General features: G+C 51.5%; 8 protein-coding genes across 8 annotated transcripts; 2 read left to right on the forward strand and 6 right to left on the reverse strand.

Moving 5' to 3' along the window:
- Positions 1 to 22: 22 nt before the first annotated feature.
- M438DRAFT_341981 (P-loop containing nucleoside triphosphate hydrolase protein) lies at positions 23 to 4,372 on the reverse strand. The gene has a single exon (XM_029904641.1). The coding sequence runs from the start codon at positions 4,349 to 4,351 to the stop codon at positions 146 to 148; it is 4,206 nt and encodes a 1,401-aa protein (XP_029764571.1). The 5' UTR covers positions 4,352 to 4,372; the 3' UTR covers positions 23 to 145.
- A 137-nt stretch (positions 4,373 to 4,509) lies between these two features.
- Positions 4,510 to 5,647, reverse strand: M438DRAFT_310619 (uncharacterized protein; the record flags this gene model as incomplete). The annotated part of the gene is made up of 3 exons (XM_029902431.1): positions 4,510 to 5,014; positions 5,065 to 5,525; positions 5,582 to 5,647. 3 exons carry the CDS (start codon positions 5,645 to 5,647, stop codon positions 4,696 to 4,698), a joined length of 846 nt encoding a protein of 281 aa, XP_029764572.1. The 3' UTR covers positions 4,510 to 4,695.
- Positions 5,648 to 5,830: 183 nt separating this feature from the next.
- On the reverse strand, positions 5,831 to 7,601 carry M438DRAFT_361732 (uncharacterized protein; the record flags this gene model as incomplete). The annotated part of the gene is made up of 3 exons (XM_029907527.1): positions 5,831 to 6,883; positions 6,936 to 7,419; positions 7,470 to 7,601. The coding sequence occupies 3 exons, from the start codon at positions 7,599 to 7,601 to the stop codon at positions 5,955 to 5,957; spliced, it is 1,545 nt and encodes a 514-aa protein (XP_029764573.1). The 3' UTR covers positions 5,831 to 5,954.
- Positions 7,602 to 8,104: 503 nt separating this feature from the next.
- M438DRAFT_288595 (HIT-like protein) lies at positions 8,105 to 9,215 on the reverse strand. The gene is made up of 2 exons (XM_029901663.1): positions 9,030 to 9,215; positions 8,105 to 8,974 (listed from the first exon to the last, which is right to left on the reverse strand). Exon 2 carries the CDS (start codon positions 8,967 to 8,969, stop codon positions 8,244 to 8,246), a length of 726 nt encoding a protein of 241 aa, XP_029764574.1. The 5' UTR covers positions 8,970 to 8,974; positions 9,030 to 9,215; the 3' UTR covers positions 8,105 to 8,243.
- A 392-nt stretch (positions 9,216 to 9,607) lies between these two features.
- Positions 9,608 to 11,661, forward strand: M438DRAFT_361734 (uncharacterized protein; the record flags this gene model as incomplete). Its single annotated transcript, XM_029907528.1, has 1 exon — positions 9,608 to 11,661. Exon 1 carries the CDS (start codon positions 9,613 to 9,615, stop codon positions 11,659 to 11,661), a length of 2,049 nt encoding a protein of 682 aa, XP_029764575.1. The 5' UTR covers positions 9,608 to 9,612.
- A 180-nt stretch (positions 11,662 to 11,841) lies between these two features.
- M438DRAFT_288599 (ribosomal protein S6) lies at positions 11,842 to 12,630 on the reverse strand. Its single transcript, XM_029901664.1, has 3 exons — positions 12,565 to 12,630; positions 12,475 to 12,506; positions 11,842 to 12,421 (listed from the first exon to the last, which is right to left on the reverse strand). The coding sequence occupies exons 1-3, from the start codon at positions 12,586 to 12,588 to the stop codon at positions 12,115 to 12,117; spliced, it is 363 nt and encodes a 120-aa protein (XP_029764576.1). The 5' UTR covers positions 12,589 to 12,630; the 3' UTR covers positions 11,842 to 12,114.
- A 179-nt stretch (positions 12,631 to 12,809) lies between these two features.
- Positions 12,810 to 13,575, forward strand: M438DRAFT_361736 (glycine cleavage system H protein). Its single transcript, XM_029907529.1, has 2 exons — positions 12,810 to 13,001; positions 13,069 to 13,575. Exons 1-2 carry the CDS (start codon positions 12,884 to 12,886, stop codon positions 13,452 to 13,454), a joined length of 504 nt encoding a protein of 167 aa, XP_029764577.1. The 5' UTR covers positions 12,810 to 12,883; the 3' UTR covers positions 13,455 to 13,575.
- Positions 13,576 to 13,776: 201 nt separating this feature from the next.
- M438DRAFT_351665 (uncharacterized protein) lies at positions 13,777 to 18,816 on the reverse strand (the record flags this gene model as incomplete). Its single annotated transcript, XM_029906736.1, has 3 exons — positions 13,777 to 13,827; positions 13,883 to 18,582; positions 18,633 to 18,816. The coding sequence occupies 3 exons, from the start codon at positions 18,814 to 18,816 to the stop codon at positions 13,777 to 13,779; spliced, it is 4,935 nt and encodes a 1,644-aa protein (XP_029764578.1).
- Positions 18,817 to 18,879: the final 63 nt, after the last annotated feature.

Consider the following 18,879-nt stretch of genomic DNA (forward strand, 5'->3'; position numbering starts at 1 on the left):
AGTGGCCGATACTTCAAAAGGGCCGACAAAAGATCAATCGATCTGGCAAGAATAAACAAAGATGATCAAAAGGATCGAGAGAATGGGAAGATGTTCGCAATTATTTCACCTCTGCTTGCAATTGATACTGTGAACATACTGTAATCTACCTGTCCAATCCATCCAGTTCCACCAACCTCGCAACCAAATCCACCAATCCCTTCTCCCTACCCTGTAGTTTTTCTCCAGGTCTTTCTACAAGGCCTTCCAGCACTTGATCTAACATTCCTCTCAACCTTCCCACCAAGACTCCGATTCTCGCCCATCCTTTGAGGCGGATCCAGCCATCGACTACCAGTCCTCTGTTTTGGGTGTCTAGACTTATATCGCCGGAGAAGAGGAGTAAGGTATATGCGTTGAACGGCGTCAAGTCGCGGATAAACGTCTTGGAAGTCGATAGCAGGGAGAAATAAGATAGGAATGCTGTGGATGGGGGAAAGGAAGTTCCCGGTGCAGAGGAAAACATCGTGCTGCTTGGGTGGATGAACAATCTCGAGCTCCCTTGTTCTGGTTGCTGCTGTGCGCCTTTTTGTGCAGAAGATGGTAGAGTGGGAGCGGCGGTGGCGTTTGGCTCGCGGAAGTATTTTATAGTTCTTGCTTCTGGGTCTAGGGCTACGGCGCCAGAGACGGAGGCGGCGTACTTGGTATCCGGGAATTCGATCCTTGCGACTTGGGGTGAGAATGCTGCGGCGACGAGGGCGCGGACGAGTGCGGTGTTGGTGTTTCTTGCGTTGTACTCTTGCGCTGCCGATGCGTGCGATGAGCCCAGGAAGCCGATCTCTTGCAACGAGGACATGTATTGCCGTCTGTTGGTCTGGATGTCGAAGAGGGTTTGGGTGGAGAGGAAATTGGCATCGCACCATTGGCGGAGGGAAGAGGATGGCATGCCTTCGGCGCGCTTAGCGGTCCAGAGTTCGAAAGCGCGGAGGTCGCATAGCAAGTCTCCTTGACCGCCTGGTGCGAAAGCAAGACGTGCTGTCTTGGCCTCGTCGCGGCGAGCAGGTGGGGAGACGAAAGGTGAGCGTGCCGTAAGAATCGATGCGATGGTCAGGCAAGCGTCGAGGCAGCCGAAAACAGCACCGTAGACAAGTAGTTTGCCGCATCGCAAGTCAGCGGGAATGGAAGACAGATGACGACCCAATGCCGTAAGCTCTGCACCATCCAAAGCACCCATGCGATGTAGCGTTGTCAAAGCACCACTGACAGCTAAAGTGGAAGGTGGGGTGATAGCGCGAGCAAGGAAGGAAGGCACATCCAACACACCCATCGCCTTGACACTCAAACACAACTGCTCCAACGGCACACGCAAAATCTCAGGATCGGGTCGGTCAGCCATCTTATTGGTTTCAGCTTGCTTGGTGTACAGTTTGTAGCAAGTACCTGCGCGAACACGACCGGCACGACCACGACGTTGTTTACATGCTGCTCTGGATGCCCATACTTCTTCGAGTTTGGTCATGCCATTCGCGGCGTCGAAACTGGTCTCCTTGACGCGACCGCTGTCGATGACGGCGACAATGTCTTCGATTGTGATGGAAGTTTCCGCAACGTTGGTTGCGCAGATGACTTTGCGTTTGCCGGCAGGTGCTGGAGGGAAGACTCGTTTCTGTTCGGCCGGTTGTAGCGAGGCGTGGAGAGGTAGAGCGTGGATGTGATGTAGATGTTGGAGGGTCTTGAGAGTGCGATCAATCTCGGCCACACCAGGAAGGAAGATTAAGATACCGCCATCTTCTGAGCCTAGTTGCTCGTCGATGGTCTGGACGGTATCGGAGATCAGATCGTAATTGATCTTCATGCCGACGCTGCGAAGGGCTGCACCCATGCTAGGCTCCTTACCGCCGTCCTCGTCACCTTCCTCGGTGATGCCACCCGCAAAGCCAGTCATGCGGAGAATATCGTCTAGGTAGACGTCTTGAACTGGATGCGTGCGACCTTCAATCTCCACTGTGCTTACCGTCATCTTGCCGGCGAAGTAGCTCTTGAAGACTTGCGCATCGAGAGTGGCAGACATAAGAATCAGTTTGAGGTCTTTACGGACCTGCAAAACATCTCTCAACAGCACCATGAGAAAATCGGTATCCAGACTACGCTCGTGGACTTCATCGATAACCACATGACTGACATCAGCCAGAGCATCAACAACATCTTGCGGTTTTCCACCAGATGTCTGTAGTCTTCTCAAGAGCACACCAGTAGTGACAAATGTGATCTTTGTAGTACCGGGCTTTTGTTTTGATTCTCCTCTGATCGAGTAACCAACTTCTTCGCCGACCTTCACACATCGCTCGTCCGCAACACGATCTGCCAGACCCAAGGCAGAAATTCTGCGAGGTTGTGTACAGATAATGTTTGCAGCCTCTCCAAGCCCTTGCCTAATCATGTCATCAAGGACGAATTGAACAGACTGAGTAGACTTTCCTGAACCAGTTTCACCAGAGATAATGGTGACCTGAGAAGATGTAACAGCTTCGACAATGGCGTTTCGTAGTTTCCAAGCAGGTAATGATTGTCTTGCTGCCATCATGCGCACTTGCGCGGCAGTCTTTTGCCTGGCTTGCCAGTCCGCAAGAATCCTTTGGCTTTGCTGCGATGATGGCTGCCAATTGATGGGTCGAGGCATACGTCTAGGACGTTGACGTCTGCGACCTGAGGTTTCCGAGTCGGGCTCAGCTGAAGTAGAGGAAACCGAAGCAATGCTACTGAGTCTACCAGGATTAGCAATGATATTCGGAATCTCATGTTCTAGCCAGTCAATGAGATTGAACAGCATTTGCTCGCCTAGAAAGTCGGATTGTGCTTGAAGCAAAGCTTGCTTCAAGATGCTCAAGCGGATGTATGCAGGTAGTGCGGCTTCGATGGAGAGGACAGGAACGACATCAGGGTATCCAGATGCGGGCTTTCGTGCATGAAGAACGATGCGCTCTTTGGGCTTCTCGGCCACCTCCAGGACTATTTGACAAGAGCTCTTGGTTGCCTTGTATCGGTCGCTGTATATGGAAGCCAGAATGACTTGCTCTTCATCCCATACATCGGCGTCATCGGCGATGTTCAAACTCTCTGTTGTTGACGATAGGGATGATGAATCCAGGCTTCCGAGAAGTCTATGCTGTAGTCTTTCTGCTGCTCCAGCTTCGTCTCCTGAAGATGCATCCAGTGCTTCTTCGCAAAGCTCCATAGCGTAACCAGTAATCGCAAGACGTTTTAGCTTGCCTTCACGAGCAAGATCGCTACTGGCCATGGAGACACCAGCAGAGTAATTTTCTGGCAAACTCCATTTGGGCAAGTCGTCTTCCGGAACATGAATCAAAAGCCATTCAATAGTCTCTTCGCGATCCTTGCAGATTTCCACAGCTTCCTCGATGTGAGAGGGACGGAAGCCTAGTTTCGTCAAGTCCTGAACAATGTGCTTCTTCTCGCCGTTGGACAGAGTGACACCGTGCGGATTCCAGAGAGCAGCCTGTCTGACCAAAGCCTCAACATCCCTACGCATCTTCTTGCCCATCTCAACCTTCGGTGCTCGTGTCCAGCCCTTTCCGGGATTCTTGTTGACTCCAGGGGTGCTGTTATCCTTCTTCTCCGCCTCCCTCTGCTTTTCGATTTCCTGTCTCTTCTTGTCTTTCGCGGCTCTTTCATCGTCCCATTCTTTTCGTGCTTGGAAAGGATCCGCAGCATATAACCAGCCCATGCCTTCTTTTGTTGCCTCCTTTCTCATGTCTGCGAACTCGCCCTTCCACAAGTCGCGGTAGTTTGGCGGCATCATCATGTGCAAGTTTTTCGCGTTGGCGACGCGGTATAGCGCATATGTAGCAGCGAAATGTCTAGCCTCCACGGCAGACTCTTGTACGCCCAACGCCCTCTTCGCTGGAGGAAGCGACATGGGTGGTAGTGAAACCATCTCCTGAGTCTTGGGGTTCTTCCAGCGTAGAATGACAGACGAGATCTGGCCTGGTGGATCTGACGAGCGGTGCATAGTGTACTCCGGCTTTTCCCATTTCTGCTTCTGACAGTGCTCGGAGAGCATGTTGACGGGGAGTTTTCCTGTCCATGATTGACCGCCGATCAGGGTTCGTGTATCGGGTTTCTTGACGGGATCGCCGGCGACATCCAGCTCGGGAGCAGCATTCTTGCCCTTGCCCTTAGCAGGGGCTGCAGAACTGCTTGCGGCCGGAGGGGTGGCCTTGGTCTTCTTCGAGTCTTTGCCGTTGGAGAATACGATGTAGCTGGTGTCTTCGCCGTTCGCGGTCGCGGCGGTCGAGGCAGTCTTCTTGCCGGACTTATTACTGCTCCTGGGAGCGTGAGGTTTGTTGACCATTTTCTTGTTCAACAAAGGCTGATTGAATTCCGCGTCCAATAAATAATTCACGGCGAACGCGGAGATAAAATCTGGGGCCGCAACTTTCACTTGGCAACATCGGGACAAGCCCATCTTATTGACGAGACATTCACTAGGTAGTCAACGAGATGAAAGGTGAGGGCTAATCTGTATTCTCGTTCGCTTTCCGTATGCAAACGAATCGCAGTAATCAATCGCAATAGCCTGAAATCCGCCAAATGCTTTTGGTCATAAAATACAACCTTCGTATGCAATATACACCTCCGTTCGAGTCCGAGTATCATTCCAGATACCCAGCTCCTCAAATTCTGTCTACACGCACTCTATGCGGCGGGTCTGCTTCTCGATCTGGGCTTAGCACCAGATGCGACGCGCTTGGCCTGAGGACGAGACAAGTGGTGGGCGGGAATCCAGGACTCGTCGTAGGCCTTAGCACCGCTGGTGACAGCAGGACCGTCGGCACCAACAACGCTGACTTGGTCGGCAGGGTCGACCTTCTTGGTGCCACCGGAGGAGCGCTTGGCACGCTCACCACCCTTTCCGCGGCCCTTCTTCTGGGGGAAGAAAGTGGTGATCCAGGTGTTGTAGATGAAGTAGACGGTACCAGCGAAGACACCGGTGAGGACGAGGTAAAGGAAGATGCTGCGAACTATTAGTCTGTGTCGATAATTCTAGCACACCAAGCGGCTTACATCTGGGGGTCGAAGAAGCTCATGGGAGCCTCGACGACGGAGACAGTGCCGTTGTAGGCCTGGAAGGTGTGGATCATGCCGTGCTCGTCCTGAACAACAGCGGCCAGGTTGAGGGTCAAGTCCTGGGGGTGCATCTCGGTAGCGAAGCTGTAGGTGGCAGTCTCCTTCTCGCCAGCGGGAATCAGGAGGTCGTACTTGTTGACGGTCAAGTTGCGGAGGGCGACGGGCGGGTCGGGAGCTCCAGGGACACCAGAGGGAGTCAAGAGAGAGCCGCCAATGTAGCGAAGGTGGACAGGGGTTGTCTCATGGTTGGCAATTGACAAGACGGCGTTGGTCGCGTGGCCATTGACGAGCTTGACACCGAAGATCTCAGAGTCGGGGAAAGAAACAGAGACCTCGACATTCAATCTGGGAGATTGCTGCAGGGTAGGGTCGTCAATTTCCTGCTCGACCTCGGGAGCCTGTAAACGTCATCAGTTGGATATTCCCAATTGGCGGGCATTGACGCGTGACAAACCTGAGCGACGACAGAGAGAGCTTTCAAGGCAAAGAGCGCAAACGCGCTGAGCTTCATGGATACCATTTTGGATGTGTGTGGTATACAGTTTCTTGTGAGAGAACAAGAGAGCTGCGGGGAGACGAGGTCAAGAAGGGCGAGGTGGCCTGTAGCTGATTGGTGGTCCGAGCTTCACTTGCATCTCCACTCCAAGAGCCCTCGAGCTTCGAGAACATCCTATTGTGACAAGTGACAAACATGAACGACAAACACTAATTCAGGAATTAGGCAATCAAATAGCTTCCATTGTGTGCTACTTGAGCTGTCTCGCATCGATACAGCTTTCTGTCAAACCTCAATCTACCGCTGCTATACCGGAAAACACAATCAGCCCTCAAGTGATCTTCAGACGACGAACCGGAACGATGTCCATGTTGTGCATCTCTGCGGGAAACCTGCAGTTTTCCCCATTGATACATGCCTTTCCGCGCATACTGCCCTCTCTGGCCTCCGGGAATGGGCAACGATGTCCATAGATGCACTTAGGATCAGAACACTCGGCTCCGTGGATGCAAGCTGACATGCGTGCAACAAGTTTCAACGTCTCCAGCTCCTTCGGATTGCACTTGTATACATGATCATGCTCGCATTTGCCCTCCGGATACGGACAGTCGTGACGAAGATGGTGTGCGTTGCAGAGCTTGAGCTTCTTCAGTCGATTGACCTCATCTTTCTTGAACTCCGGTGTGGGCGGGTCAATCCGTTGACCCTTCTTGTTGCGGCGCACATAATCCGTCGGCCATTGCTCTTTCTCCTTGGGTATATCCTTTGGGGGCGTCTTCACTGCTGCTCCTTTCTTCGCCGCCAAGATCCATGGATTTTCCTTTGGCTTGACCTGGACTCCTGAGATGGCAGAGCTGATTGAGCTTGCTGAGTCTTGACGGCTGTGTGCGATGCTAGGAAGAGCGGTGCGTGCTGTTCCGACAGCTGTGCGCGAGCCAGAACGCGATGTTGCAGGAGACGATAGTGGTGGGGTGACTGATTCCATAAGGAGTGCTGGGACAGAATCCAGTTCTGCAACGTGGTCGACCAATTTGTGAATATCCATTTTCGTGTTACGAAAGATGTCATTCATCTGGGTCCTGTCAATGTGCAGTGCCGCAAGGTAACGGTCGGGTTCGGTGCCATGGAGCAATGTGACGCGTTGCGTCGTCTCGATCTTCTCGGTGAAGCGTTTGAGTATAGGTGCGTATATCTCGCCGTCCTCGCAGCCGAAGACTATGTGCTTGCACTGCTTGTCGAACATGTACATGGCCAGGTTCTCTGTATGTTTATTAGTGCGCTTCTAAGCATACAGCAGCGATAAGTCTCGAACCTTCCATCTTGTCAAACACCACAGCGCGACCCTGCATGCCGACATCGATCACATCGAACAGATTTTTATCCTGGCAAAATCCGCGGACGAAAGTCTTGATCTGGTTGCCATTGCTGACCAAACCAGTGCGAAGGCCGATACTGCAGAGATCTTCCAAGTCGACGTAGATTTTAAGGACTATCTTGGTATTGTCTGGAAGAGCGTGGATGGTTGAGAAGGCGAATTCATTGGTAGCCTGGAAAAGAGCTTGCGCTGCGCGGCGACCGCCTTGATCGCCCTGGCCTAGGAAAGCGTTACGGAATATGAGTTCATTACCGTCGATCAGTACCAAGACGTATGGATTTTGCTCTAAGGATGAGTGATCATGGTCGCCGGTCTGTCCGGCACTGGCGAGCTGTTGCTTCAGCCAAGTGCGCTCCAGCTCGAAGTTGCTGCGCTCCTGGACCAAACGCTCTGACAAGTATTTTAGCCGGTTCAAGGCATGCTACAACTCTTAGTTCCAGGTTTTGTGAACCACCAAGTCTGGTCACTCACATCGAAGAAGTCTTTCTTTTGATTGTCGAGAATCTTGAACGCCTCGTACTTCGCGAGCAATTCTGTGATCGAACCACTGTCAAGCGGCTCGGACATGCCAAATGGTACAGGTGACGGCGCAGATGATGCCATCGTAGTCGACGGGGCGTTCTTGGATGAAAATTGGGATGGGTTCATTTGTTGTGAATCGGGGTGCGAGACGGTCCTAAGAGGCAAGCGTAAAGCTGGGAAGGATGGAAGAATTTTTGAGGAAGGTGCAAGTGTGAAGGTGAATGTGAGAAGCCGCGTGTTGACGATTTGAGAAGCGGCATATCGAGTGAATTTCTACCACTGTTCGAATCATGAATTTCAAGCAGTCACAGAATTGTAACAGCATTAGTATCGCCTCGACAACAGCCCTCTACGTCCCACAATGCTACAAACGATGCTGGCTTTTCACACTATTGCTTGCAGCAAATGTCGATCGATCACAAATGACAGATGCATGTTCGGGGACCTGCATTTGGCGGTGTACTGCAACCAAGGACCTTGACATGAGATTCGTCGAACCAGAAAGACTCAACATTCATGGCATGCTCTGCCGTTTTAAGTGCATAGCTAGTTCTTGTGTCGATCACTTTGGCTGCAGTATGGACGCTTTGGGAGGGATGCTTCCTACCCTCATGGTAGCAATGCTAGGATATCGATCTATAAACTAAGGAGGAACTGCATCGTCTCCAGAAACAATGGCTCGTTATGCTAATAACTAATCGCTTTCCAACTATGGTGGACTTTCTACTCTCTTTTCCACTCGTCGTGCTCCTCCGCCAAATGTACCTTGAACTTGGCCATCTTGTTTCCGAAGTTTCGTTTGCAACGCCAACAGACAAGGTCAACAGTATGCCAGGGACCATGGCCAACCAGCCGTATGGGATCATCTTTTGCCAACGGGAATTTCTCTAGTGGGACCAAAAAGGGCGTGTGGAAGCTGTTGTAATGGGCGCTGCGTTTGAGGTGGTCGCTATACATCTCTCGCGACATGACATGAACGTGGAGGTGGTTCATGGAGGGTACTGCGTGGATACCCGTGATGATCTCCTTCATCCAATCACGACCTGGAGGAAGCACATCTGGCGGCTCGTCCGCGTCTCTGGCCTGTATCCGTGGTTGTTCTGATTTGGAAAGCTTTCCATATTTTCGTCGCAGCTCGTTTGCCACCATCTTCTTAGCCCTCTCCACTTCTACTTTGATATCCGCTAGAAGCTCAGGGTCTTCAAATGCGACAAAAGGATGTAGGAGGTTACGTTCTGACTTTGGTAAAACCAGAAGATGGACGGAAGACTTCGGAAACATGTCCTGAATGATAACTGAGGTATCGTTGTTGAAGATTACACGTTCGTGTGCGAAGGGGTCGGCTGTATATGCGCCCAGGCCATCTCTGTCCTTGAAGACCATCTTGGATTTAAGATTCGAATGATGTTTGCCAGGAGACTTTTGAGAGTTAATAGGTTTCTTCGACATTAATTCTGTGACTGTCAACAATGAGAATGAGTCCCCGGATATGGTTAGTGGATTACTTACAGGCATTCCTAGAGTTTGTCTTTGTATTCGGAACTTCCATTCCAACAATCTCGTCCTCTGTTATGGCTTCCTGAGGTCCTCCCATATTGGTAATCTTCTCACGGTGTCTGTTCCTTCCTCTAGTAAATATGCTCGAATGGCTCGCTCTCCTGAATAGATGCTCGGTTTTAAGTGTATCCTTCCTCCGGCGCGCGAATAACTTGATCATATGTAAGAAGCGTTCACGACATGATCAAGAGCTCGCAATCTACTCACCTTAATACTTCGTCTCCTTTCGAAAAAGAAATGTGGCTGTCGATGATCCTCTCATTCTTACGCCTATTGGTCATAAATCCGATGACGTGAACAAATCAATTAATTTTCCCGATTCAGCTGACACGCGACTTCTGCCCGAGTCGCGTCTTCCTGAGAGGTTTCGAAGAACAAACTTTCACACTGGAGTGTTGCACGACAAGCAGCATTACGACTGCATGCGTCGCTGATAGTTGAACACAAGTTGAGCGCATACTTACAATTCATCTTTATCGACCGCCAGGCACTGGACCAATACCTTTCTTTGAAGTCATCCTGCATCACCGCCACCATGCCTCGTTCGTCTAAGAGACAGACAAGGCTGACCTTCGACCCTCTGCCGACTTCATCGCCTGCACCTTCTGACATCAGCAGCTCTGTGCGTGACCGTGCTGCGACAGTTCGATTCGAAGGAGCTAGTCCAGCAAAGAGTCGCAAGGTCCGTGATGCGCCGGGCACCTTGTCGCTGATCTCTGCGCCTGCCTCTGGAATACCCAAAAAAAGCCTGCCTCCTACACCAGACCCGACGGGACCCACCACATCTTTCGGTGCATCAGCCGTCAGTGAGGACGACGAGGACGTCCGTCCAACACCCAGGTTATCTAGCCGCAAAAACCTGAAGAAGCAGCAAAAGCTCGATCTCACGCCATCTAGTCCTCGAGCTATCAACCATTCGCGCCCTGTCAGAGCCGGTTTCTTCGGTACTCAGCAACAACTGGATGCTGGTTCAAGCGACGAATCCGGCGAGCAAGCTATGACACTACCAGTCAAGAGCCACAAAAAGAAGAGCAAGCGCCAGGAGAAGAAACAGAAGTCTCCATCGCCAGACATGGAGGTTGAGATCGTACAGGAATCAGCGCCCGTCATCCCCGGCGATGATGACGACAGCGAAGATGATCTACCGGCCACACCAGCAATCAATCGCAAACGAAAGCGTCAAGCTCATAGCTCCTCACCGCTGTCACTCATTCCCGAAGATGAAGACGACGACAGTGACGTTGTCATTACTGGTTCTCGAAAGCGTTCACTATCGACCAAGAAGCGCGCCCTTTCACCAGCATCTGGATCCGACCCCGAAGAACTCTCGGATGAACCACCATCTTCGAGATCTCGCAAGAGACTACGTCGAGGTAAGGACCCAGTACCCATGAGCACTATTACCGAAGAAGAGAAACAAGAGCTGGAGGATGACCTCGTGGACCTGGCATCAAGCGGTAGTGACGGTGAAGTCCGACTGTCCAAGAGGAACAAGTCATCACAAAAGAGTGCTCGTCAGCTTGCGCTGGAGCGTCTCAAAGCCAGAAGAGGCGCACCCATGAGCAGTCTCGTTGAGGATGAGCAAGATGATGAGGAAGAGGAAGAAGAGCAACCAGACGACGAAGCAGACTACGATCAGAGCTCCGCAGAAGATGAAGATGAAGATTACGACCTACCGGGACCATCGACACACAAGACTACCCGTAAGCAAATGTTCGCTGAGGACGAGGAGGACGAAGGATTTGTCATCGAAGACGACGACGGCCCTCTTGGTGTCCCTACGAATGATGTCCCGATTGCCTTCACTCGTTATGCCTCGATGAAAGCCAAGGATTTGTTCCGTTTTGCCATTGACTGGATGGTCCAGAAAAAGATCAATCCTGCTTTCCAAATGGACGACGAGATCTACGATCTTACGTTCAAAAAGCTCGACGATGAGGTTAAGGGACTGGCAGGTTCCAAGTTCCAGTCAGCAGCCTGGACCGCACAATTCACACTGGCACTCCAAGCAAGACCCGACCTCCTCTCTGCCCGCCTCGATCGTAAATCCTCAGACCATTTCGGACGGGACAAGTGCGATGCCTGCAACAGATCAGGGCATCCAGCCACATACGAGCTCAAGTTTGAGGGCAAGCCATACGACAAGAACTCTTTGGAGCCTGTCGCACCGCGCAAAGAGGCCAACGAGGACGATGATGAAGACTCCGACTCTGACGAGAGCAGCGTGGACGAAAACGCAGCAGTCAACTACGACTCTCAAGGCCGTCAAATTCTCCCCGAGGAAACTGTCTTTTACCTCGGCAAATTCTGCATGAGCAATGCAGAGACAGCTCATTCTTTGCAACATTGGCGCTACCACCTCTATGAATGGGTCGTTGAGTACCTTGAGTCTGCCGGCTGGAACACGCCCAAGCTTATCGTTAAGCGCGATAAGTGGAGTGTGCGCAAGCGAAGAAAGCATGCCAACAAGATCGTGGATCTTATGGAGGAGGAGGGCAAGATCAAGGCATTGTACTCTGACTTCAAAAAGGAGATTGATACTGCCAGAAATGCTAAGCAGGGTCGCTGGGATAGTTCTCCTTAAGGGGAAGGCACAGGAGTTCTTCGGGGATATGCACATTTGCATGCCTTTCCATACCCTCTTGTAGTAATATGACGAGACCATGACATTATCTTTAATCGAACCATTTTCACTTCTCACTTAGTGCGGCCGTTCCATGTGACATAGCAAAGAGATTGTCAGTTGCTGGAAGGAGGACAAAGCAGCCCGCTTCCTGCACTGTATCGGATTGGGAATTGCTCTGAGGACCATGTTGTTTTTACAGCTCAGCGTACGATCGTATGTATTTGTACAGAATGCTCAGGCAGTCATCTCTAGCCATGGCATATATCCAGAAGAGAAACTCTTCTTCAGCCGGGGAATATATGATACCGATCATCACCCCAGCTCATCCCAATGCACCCATGAACGCCCTTATTCCCATATATTCACATTCTCATGCTCTTTCTCTCATCTTCCTTCTCTTCGCCCATCCACTCAATCTCTCTTGGCATCAGGATCAACATTCCACTGCACCTCACCAACCACACTCCTCAATTCCTCCAACGTGCCTCCCATCTTCACGACCGAATACCTCAGCATTCTCGGATCCAGACCCAGTGTTCTGCGTACGGCGTGCTGGGTTCTCGCCGATGAATCGAAGCGCACCACAAAGTAGTGGCCTGTGTTGTGTGTGGCGTTGTGTTTTCTCATTGGCTTGGGGAGGTGGAAAACGCCCCAGTTTGTGATGCCGCGAACGACGCCGCCGGCGTTTAAGACGATGTTGCCGGTGGTTTTTGCGATTCTGAGAAGCGTGTTAGAAGGGTGGGATGAGCGGGAGAGGAGGAGGAGACGGACTCGCGGACTTCGGCTAGGTTGCCTGGGCGCACCTGTGGTTGTGTTAGCTATGCGCAATGTAGACATGGTGAGTGAAGAGAGTGTAAGTACCACGCCAATGAGTTCGTAAAGCATGATGTGTGTGTGGTGAGTGGAAAAGATGTGCTGTCTCGAAACTGAACAGCAAGCTCGTGGGTATGCGCAACGACGTCTGGGCTGTCTACGAATGCGACCATGGCGGGAGCAAATTTCCATCTTATCTTATCTCGTCTGTTTCGGCGCGCTTTCCCGTTTCCCGCATCAGCGACTTCCCCGAGTCGCTTGGCGAACCACTTCGTCACTATCTGGAGAGCTTTACGTTGCTGGTCTTGTTTTCGATCGCATTGCTCTTTTCCAGTTGAACACTTGATACTTTGAAAAATCATTTACAATGGCATCCATCGCTCGCTCAGTCTTCCGCCGCTCGCTGGCCGTCAGCAGCAGACCCGCATTCTCATGCCGCATCCCCAATGCTGCCGTCTCTAGACCCTTCTCCGCTAGATCGGCTGGTGAGTGACACCTTCGCAACCAGTTTATTTTGTTCTCAGCCGCTAACCACTTCTTTCCGCCTTTTAGCACTCGCAAAGAAATACACTCAAGACCACGAATGGATCGAACTCTCCCCCGACAACAAGACCGGCACAATCGGCATCTCCACCTACGCAGCAAATGCCCTCGGCGATGTGGTCTTCGTCGAACTCCCCACCACAGACCTCGAAGTCAGCGCCAACGACACCATCGGATCGGTCGAGTCTGTGAAGTCGGCTTCGGATATCATGACACCGGTGGCAGGTGTGATTGTGGAGGCCAATGCCGTTTTGGAGGAGAAGCCTGGTACCATCAACAAGAGTCCCGAGGGTGATGGTTGGATTGCCAAGATCGAGGTCAAGGATGTCAAGGAGGTTGAGGGTTTGATGGATGCGGAAGCTTACAAGGCGTTTACTGAGGAGAGCGAGGAGTAGAGCAATGGCTATCGGAATTGGGAGGGGGGGGTGTTCAACCACGGGAATTTTACGTATGGTCTGGCAGGACCTTTCTTTAACATGAGTACAGAGATACGAAGGCAGTAGCGACGAAGCAAGCAACGTTCTGAAGACGACTCCAATGGTCGCAAGATTTCAAGAAGACAAGGTAGTGTGGTTCATTTCAACATGTTGTGATTTCGCATTTGATACATTTGTTTTCCTCCCATGCGCTATGCTACATAACCAACCCGGTTTATCGTCAAGAAAACAGGCTCCTCCCTAGAAGCATCCAGTTGTAATTTCCTCTCTTTACACTCTCCTAGGTAAACATGTTGCCCAGAGACCTTTGAGCCAATGGTACTTCATCACTCTGCATCATGCGTCAGTAAAAGTGTTGGAGCACTAGGGTGGATTGAAAAGCTTACCTCAACAAAGTCCGTTGCATGAATCAGTGCACTGAAACAACCCACTAACTCCTCCAAAGCTTGTTTGATGCTGGGACGAACTTGTGGGCCTTCTCTCATCGCAGCCTTGAAGACACCTTGCATGCACTGCCTGTTCTCAGCCAGGAAGGCTCTTCCTTGAGCCAGAACGTGCTGATTGCGCGATCCTCTGCTGACTACGCAAGAGGTCAAGATACGCAGCATGGAGATCAACAGGCGGTAGAAGTTCTCCAGTGCTTCGACATTGTCGACATCGAGACCGATGTCCGGGTCGGTTGCAAAAAGTTGTGAGTCGCGGATGGCGCTGAAGAGACCTGCTTCCAGGATAGCAGCGGCACCCTCGTTCGTGTGAGACATGCGCAATAGAACTGAGAGCGCGGTGTGGATATATGAGAGAAGTGTCGCAATATCTTGTCCTTCACGCTGTTGTTGGAACTCGCCAGAAATACCACGGATACCGTCAACAAGCACCGAGGTGAAGTTCAACTTGGTCATAGCCCGTGTCAAGTAGGGAGACTTGATCATCTGGAAGAGTTGCAGACAAGACTCGAGCACCATCAAAGCAGAAACTCTGCAGCTGCCAGCACTAGACATGACATCTTCGCAAATTGTGTCCATCAAACGCTCACCGCCATGCTCAATAATCTTGGCTGTCTGGCGTTGCAGTGGTGACGATGTCTTACAGATGGATCTAATGAAATGGCGAATGGTCTGGTAACATGTCTCGCGTAATTCGGTACCGCCAGAAGCACTTCCAATACCGCGCAGAGCAGTACGGAACGCCGCGGTGAGCCTGTCATGTACTGCGCTAACTTCCACGTTTTTGTCTGTGGCAGAAGAGTCTAGCACTCGCATCAATGTGTATGTGAGCTTTGCGAGCGGAATTGTGACGGGAGAGTCCTCGACGATCGTCCTGTCCAATTTAGGTAACACAATCTGCAAAGCCTGCAGCGCCAGCGCGGTCTTTGGAGCGGCTTGGAAGTCGCCTAAAGCAAGCATCATTGACACAAGCTTGACCCATACATTGAGCGCTGAGCGTTGTGCCAACATGATGGAAGCGTAGTTGTTTTCTGACTGCAAGCACATCATGGCAGCATCGATCTCTGCAGCGCATTGCTGTTGTGCTACAGGGTCGATCAATTTACCAGCCTTGCGCAGGTCAGCTTCGCGTAGGAGCAACAGCTCTTTGGCGAGCGCAAGATCGTAAACCACCCCATAATCAGACTTGTCAGTCCTGCACGAGCTGAAATCGAGACCTGCGATAAGAATCTTCTCTGCCATCTCGAAAGGTAGGGAGATGTCCATATCGATGAAATCAAATAACTCAAAGATTGACGCGTTCTGCACTTGCTCGCCGGAAGACAGAATAGTCACACCCAACAAGGAGGATAGAACTTTTTGACGCTGGGTCGGGGCATTGCGCTGGATAGTCGCTCTAATGTCCAGAGAAGCTTCTTCAAAGAACATAGTTCGCTGGATGAGGAAGTCCTTGAAGACAGCAGCAGAGTCCGAGATCAGGAATTCTGGGTCGGCGCAAGGTCGGTTACTCCACAAAGTTTCGGGACCAATAGGTGTTTGTACAATGGCCACAGCATCAGAGTAGCCAGATTCTCTAAGTTCTTCAAGAATAATGCGCTCTGTCAAGGCAGAGTGAAGAAGCTTCGAGATAATCTGGCAGGACGTGCGACGTATTGAAGAGAGCCAGGCAGCTTCGTTGACTTGCGGCAAACTGATGGTATCGGCTGAGAGCTTCACCACAGCATGGAACAGTGAGGCACCGTTAGCAAACAGACCGTTCGGAGGTACGCTGATGGCTCTGTCGGTACAACGGAAGCCCAGCAGGCAATGTGCCAGAGCTGGGCGACTGCCTGCTGTCTCCAATGAGCCGTTAAGCAGATCTAAGATGCCTTGCTTGATGCCAAGGCCAGGTCCCTCTGGTCCCATCTCGAGCTCTCTTGAATCGAGCTGAAGGGGGGAGACGAAAGAGGCAGCAATACGGTCAACATCGAAGTCTTGTTGCAATGCAGCGAGGACACGACTACCTCCATAAGATGCTCCGGTCGCGATAGATAGCTTGCGAGCTGTTGCCAATTTTTGGAGGAGTTGTAGAGAAAGCATCGTCAAATCCTGGTGGCCCGTTCCGCAGTATAGGCCGAGGTCAACGATGATATTGACGTGGTTCAGAACAACGTCTTCAAACGAAGCGAGGGCGGGATTTGCGATGGCCTTGTCTCTACCAACGTACTGCGTCTTGACGATGGGTCGTACGACGTCAAAGTAGATGGACTGCAGCTTCAGGACCTGGTTAATCACCTCGATGCTGCGACAAAGCGCGACAATCATAGGCGATCCCGGAGAAGCAGCACTAACGATGTCAACATCTTCGTGTGCAGCGGCGAAGAGTGCGTTCGTGACTTTGTCGTTGAAAAGCCATTCCATAACACGGGCAAAAGGATGGAATCGGACATAAGCGGCTAGAGAAGAGGTGGAGATAATGGAGTCAACAGGTATGTTTGTACTGTTAGCAAAAACAACGAGATCTTCGTTGAAGGTAGAAAGGCAAGTAGAGACAAACTCGAGGCAAGTACATCTCAACTCCCATATTTGATTCATGTCAGGAAGATCAGCGAGCCTTTCCTGGAAGACGCTGCCCATTATGAAGTCGACGTAGGGATCCATACCAGGCATGCGATATGTTGCACCCAACTGTTCCGGGAATGGAAGCATATCATGCAGACTGCTTTCCTCAGGGCTAGGCACAATCATACTCTGCACGAGCCTCGTGAAGGCATTCGGTAATTCGAAGCCTTCCAATAGTGATTGGAAACGTCCTTCCTTTGCTACTGTTGGGTTTTGCGGTGTTTTTGTGCCCAGATAGTTCCTTAGGCTAGGCGAATCGTACATCCATGAGTCAACGTAGTCCCAGAGTGCATATCCGGCATCAATGCTCTTGTCTGTCAGACTGGCCGCGATAGCCATGAATGTGCATGCCTTGAGACGATTGGAGACGCCAGAGACGGTAAGATTTAGCACGATCTCATGCAGATTAAACGTGGGATGAGACAAGACGAAGGTTCTGGCGCTTAAGCTTGAGCGGCACATATGCGTGACAAGGCGCAGGTAGCATTCAAGCATGAGTTCGCTCTCGGGCTCAATGAGCGGGCCTGCCAATGCGCCATCGCCTTGCACTGAGGCAGATGTGAGCTTCTCACTGATACCGGGAGCATAGAAACTCAGTTCGTTGAAAATTTGCGCCCAGCTCAAAGGAGCTCCTCGGCGAAGCTTTGCCACGGCTGTTGTTGCATCGTCCATCAAAAACTTATGAGCAGCTTCGGCGCATTCGGCATCTTCAGAGATAGATAGGAACATCTCGCAAAAAGCGGCGGCTCGAGGAGTAGACTGGCGCTTTGAGGCCCATTGTAGGAAACCGTAAAGGTTGCTATCAGGATCTTGCCAGAACGATTGAGCGGCCTCGGGGAAGCCTTTGAAGGCGTACGAAATGATGACAAGGAATCTCTCCAGATGCAGACCATGTTCCGGAGTACCATGTGACTGGCGGATGCTTATGTTACGGCGCTGCTCGTCTTCCTCAAACTTCAGCCTTCGAATGGTGTCAGGCATATTTGTGATGAAAGCGTCGACAAACAGCTGCAGGTTCTGAGCGAGAATCTCTTGGAAGTAGTCGGATGCCTTGATTGGCCCGTTTCTGAAGCGCTCCGCTCCGGTCAACAGATACGATACCAGTCCAACCTTTGCGGGATCATGCCACAAGTCAGCACGCACCTGTGCGCATATGAACAAGATGAATTCGAAAGCACCATTGCGGACAGCATCGAGATAACGCTGCGAACGTGATTCGGTCTCCGCTTCCAAGTCTACTCCTCTCAAAGGCGAGCCAATGGGATTGTCGATATAGCGACCGCTGTATTCAGCCAGCCAGAAAACGGTCGCGGCCGCACGGAAATCGGGCAGCTTCCATTTCGAGTTGTCTGATTTGTCGGCAAAGTACTGATCCAGGCCACGGGCATCTCTCAAACTGGCAGCGCTGTCGACGGGTCCAAGGACTGAGGCACAGCTAACCAGGCCCGGCAAGTAATGTAGTGTGATGTCGTCAGGGCTGGCTAGTTGCGATGTTTTGTTCAAGAGATGGCGGTAATCGTCTACAGTTGCAGTGCCGACTTTGACCAGGTGTGAAATGATAGCACCCATAGATTCGTGTTGCTTGGTCAAACTCTGTTTCTCGAATTGTAGTGTCTCCAGTGCGTAGCCGTGTGCCGTCTGGCCGATCATGGCGATCTGGTTCAGTCGGTCCTGGAGAGTCTGTAACCATTGCTCGATTTGGCCCATAGAGTCAACACATTTGCGCCAGAAGGTTGCGTCGGGCTTTTCCGTGATCAGGCCGGCACAGATGATGAATTTGTCACGATCGTCGGTGTTCTCGCAGTCGACAGCTTGCTGGATGGTCATGCGCAAACACTCGAGCAGCGTTTCTCGGTGGCCGTGAAAGCGGAATATGGCGGCCATTATTTGTGATCTACCAAGCTCTTCTGCCGTGTTCTGCGATTCGAGGTATAGTTTTGCAGTGTCCATTTCATCCAGATTCAACTCGTCTGCGACCTGGATGACCTCCTGGCGCCAGTCTTCGTTGACATCGTAATCGCGTCCATCGATCGTTACTGGAGCTGCGCATTGTTGTCAGCGCGTGTGGGATCGCACGGTCGTAACAACTCACCAGACTTAAGTTTCTGTCGACTGCTGTCGCTCTTGTTCTGACGATCCAGTAGTTTGCGGAAGTCCGCGATGCTGTCTTCCAACTCGGTCCAGAGGCGATCAACATTGGGCAGGCGAGATTCAGAAAAGGCGACGAGGTCGGCTTGGAGACCTTGCAGTCTGGTCAAGCTATCGTATTCGTCCATGGTCGCTGGGATGGTGGTGAATGCTCGTCACCCGACGAGAGTGTGGGCTCAGGGTTCCAGATT

This window comes from Aureobasidium pullulans (genome assembly GCF_000721785.1).
Source record: "Aureobasidium pullulans EXF-150 unplaced genomic scaffold scaffold_2, whole genome shotgun sequence".
NCBI lineage: Eukaryota > Fungi > Ascomycota > Dothideomycetes > Dothideales > Saccotheciaceae > Aureobasidium > Aureobasidium pullulans.